Source organism: Sinocyclocheilus anshuiensis, unplaced genomic scaffold (genome assembly GCF_001515605.1).
Source record: "Sinocyclocheilus anshuiensis isolate Anshui unplaced genomic scaffold, SAMN03320099.WGS_v1.1 scaffold399, whole genome shotgun sequence".
Taxonomy (NCBI): domain Eukaryota; kingdom Metazoa; phylum Chordata; class Actinopteri; order Cypriniformes; family Cyprinidae; genus Sinocyclocheilus; species Sinocyclocheilus anshuiensis.
The window spans coordinates 962,752-966,339 of record NW_015552570.1 but is presented as its reverse complement, the minus strand read 5'-3'; the positions used below and the strand labels follow the sequence as shown (position 1 = coordinate 966,339).

General features: G+C 38.7%; 1 protein-coding gene across 2 annotated transcripts in view; it reads left to right on the top strand.

The window, feature by feature from the left end:
- The first annotated feature begins 1,660 nt into the window (after positions 1-1,660).
- The window catches only part of LOC107665047 (pappalysin-1-like), an 85,031-nt gene continuing 83,103 nt past the window's right edge, over positions 1,661-3,588 (top strand). For both annotated transcript variants that reach the window (XM_016455791.1, XM_016455790.1), the window contains exon 1: positions 1,661-2,164. In XM_016455791.1, the coding sequence (XP_016311277.1) occupies positions 1,783-2,164 (382 nt within the window). In that variant the 5' untranslated portion in view covers positions 1,661-1,782. The remainder of the gene's footprint in view (positions 2,165-3,588) is intronic.

The window sequence follows — 3,588 nt, the reverse complement described above, 5'->3', positions numbered from 1 at the left end:
CCCATTGATATTCAGCACTATTGATGTCACATGTTTGTAAGGAGTCCCTCTGCAGCTGTGAGAACCAGAACACTGAGATCAGGAGCAGACAATGTAGGAAGTGCATTCAGTCATTTTCCAGGCTGCCTCTGCTGCTGGCATTCAATAAGGAAAAGCAATAAGAAGAGTCTGGCTGGAAATGCTTTGATACTCTAGTTGTAGGTGTCACGGGTGTAATCAAATCTGTCACTAATGTGTATGCTTCCTATTATTTATCAGTGCTACAAAATATCCTCACTAAATTCATCTGTGTACTCGTGTCAGGGTTATTTCACAAAATAAGTGCTTTAAGATTTTAAAACCTACATTTATTGTTAAACAAAGTGTTAAGTGTTTTTTTTTTTTTAAATGAATATAGTTGAAGGCAGTTTTACTGTTCATTTATCCATTATTATCTGTGTATTTAAGGTCACAACAAGGTGTTTATTAGAAAGAGAAACTATAACATTAAGTAATAATAATAAAAAAGAAACATTTACTTGTGCTTTAGAGTTCATCCTGAACGGATGATGTCATTTATGAGTGTATTTATTTATTTATTTAGCCTATAGCATTGCAGATACAAAAAAATATGAAAAATAAATCGAAATATTTTAACTGGAGACTGGTCACAAAGGCATCCTTGTGGAGTAAAAAACATTTACCTTTATATTGAATTATTATTATTATTTTAATTAATGTCGTTTTTGTTCCTTAGTATCAGATTTTCATCGTTAAAGTCGTTATTTACACATACATTATCATTAAGCATACAAAAGCATAATTTTCTTTAAATCTTACATTCATACATTTTGTCTACTGTACCTTCTCGTTCTCGCCATCAGCATGCGTTTGGCTTTCTGTCAGTCTGCCTCCTCAGCCAGCGCTGCGCATGTTAATAGGTCGATGTGGACAAAGGAAAGAACAATACAAATATTTAACGTGCCTGACCATATTTTGTTTTTTTCTTGAGAGTTCATGGTATAGCCGCTAGAGGGTTCTCAACGCAGCGGTGCGCAAAATAAAAACACCGTCCCGGTTCAGACACGCACTGAGAAACAAAACAGCAAGCAGGTTACCTGCGACTCCTGTCAGAATGAACCCGGCTATTCGCACTATATGCTTTCTTCCAGATAAAAACAATGTGACGTAACGAGCGAGAGTTGCCCGAAACATGTAGCATTTGACAAATCCTGCCTTTTTCTTTCCAGTCGGACTGGGGATGTGAGGGGTTATTTCAACTTTAATGTAGCCTACGCGAATCCCTCGTAAGAATAGAAATACACGCCGGTCTCGCCACTGACCCCCTTCAAACACTCGTCCATGTATGCCTAGATTTGTGCAAGCGATATGTTTGAGCAACGCGTTTTTGCCAAGTTTATTTGAAATGCGGATGAAGAAGAAGTGAAAGGGAAATGATTTTGACCTCTCCACACTGATTGATTACTCAGTCATCCCTGCAGTTTAATGGGATCCATTCAATTGGGAAGGTGGAGCACTTGGCTGAATTAACATATTCCTTTCCCCCCTCAATCTGTGTTGAAGTGTCTTTGAAAGGGGCAAGGAAAGGGGGTCGTGGCTTAACATTATAAAGGAAAAAATAAGACATCATTGCTGTCTTAGTTGGTGTTGAATACGCGTCTTGACAGGCTTTTGTAAAAGCAAAAGACCGGGAGAGATCTCCAAAGACGAGCGCTATTTAGTAGTTTGAAATCATCAAATCCCCTATCCATTGACAAAAAAATCTCTTCTCTCCACTTGAAAATGAAACTTTTGCCCATTTGCACTTGGCTCTTATGCCTTTTGCTTTTTATCGTGTGCTTGGGATCTGAGTGTGGGACTCCACGGCGAATTGTAAGGTCTAAAAGAGACTTGGTACGCATCAGGGAAGCCAGAAGTACCTTCCCAGGACCTTGTGCCACACGCCTGCCTCGGGGCAGACGCTCACTTCCCGGGATAGATCGGCGCTCCCCTCGCCTGTCACAGGCGGGGGAAAGCAGCCCAGGTCGGCGGAGGGCTGTTTACTTTACCGGTCGAGGAGACCAACTGCGTCTGAAACCCAATGCAGAGGTGCCAAGGGGAAATTTCACCCTGGAAATGTGGATAAAACCTGAGGGTGGGCAGCGCACTCCAGCTGTTATCGGAGGTTTGCTTTGCTTAATTATGACTTGCATTATATTCACTGCAGAAATCATTTCATAGTGTCGGCTAACTGCAGCATGCCCGCGCTTCATAAATCACCTCTAGTGTGCGAATAGTTGCATAAACACTTGCCACTAGCACTTCTTTATATCACTTTCACTATTTATGAGCTTACGCGAGCATGTACCGAGAATAGTTAACAAATAACCGATCTTTCTAGATGCGCCTTTGCTGTTGGTGTTTTCTAGCAAAATAAAAACTCTCTTGGGGTTTGCATGCGGTTGGCAGATGCAACTTTTGGTAGCATCTTGTAGTTTTAACGTTGCCGATTTAAACCGCCTTTCTAGTTATTCATCTTTGAACGGTTCGTGGAGGTGATGTGGAGTAAAGCAACTCGTATCGTAACCCAAATATCGTATTTGTTGGTGTGCTATTTAAGTCATGGCGCTTAAAGATTTTGATTTGTTTATTTATTATTATTTTACTTTTTTTATTCTTTAAATCTTTAAAACTGCATTTTAAAGTGTCTGCAAGAAAAAAAACACGATAGCGGCGTAATCTGTAGATTTGTCTATATGATGTTGTATGATTAAGTGTCTGTGTCAGAAATCGCTTAAACAAATACGTCATCCCTTTGATGCATAGGCTACAGTGTTCCTTACGTGCTCTGCTCCACTAAATAGCCTACTACATATACACCCTATATAGCCTACCAAACTGAACACTACAGCGGGTGCTTATTTTTATTTAGTCTTTATGTATGCCTGTTTATAATTATATTTGGCTGTAAAATGTGCTTTGAAAGTATGCACGTACCACTAACGAAGCGCTTGTAGTTTACAATTGAATAACACAATCCGTACGGTTTTTTTTTCTTTGAAAAATCTCTATTTACGCACATTACGCATTATTCTTATGGGGATGGAGTAGCATAGGTGGGCGTGTTAGTTGCTCGGTTGTATTATCTTTTTTTTCTTCAAACAAATCTATGTGATTTCTTTTCCCCCCATCCCTTTTCCAGCCAACAGAGAGCGTAATACCCGTGGAGTCGGTTTATGAATCCTGCGTGCACCTCGTGAACCCCTATAGCACGCAATTTTGTGCGAACATAAACGAAAATGTACTGTAATGATATACAAATCAAATCATTTTGATTATCTCTCTAAAATGCTTGGGGGTCACTAAAAGGCTAAATAAAATGCGAACCCACGTGTAGTTTTTGAGTTTACTTTTCTAACATGGATGTCATTAGAAATCTACAAAAGAACCACATGCTTAGTTCTTATTTTCTCAAATATTAGACAAAAAGTCTTACATAGATTAAATGTAAAATGTTCACTTTATATCCAAGTTAAAACTTTACAAGATGAAATATAGCCTATATATATATATATATATATATACTATTTGTGTGTATATATATATATA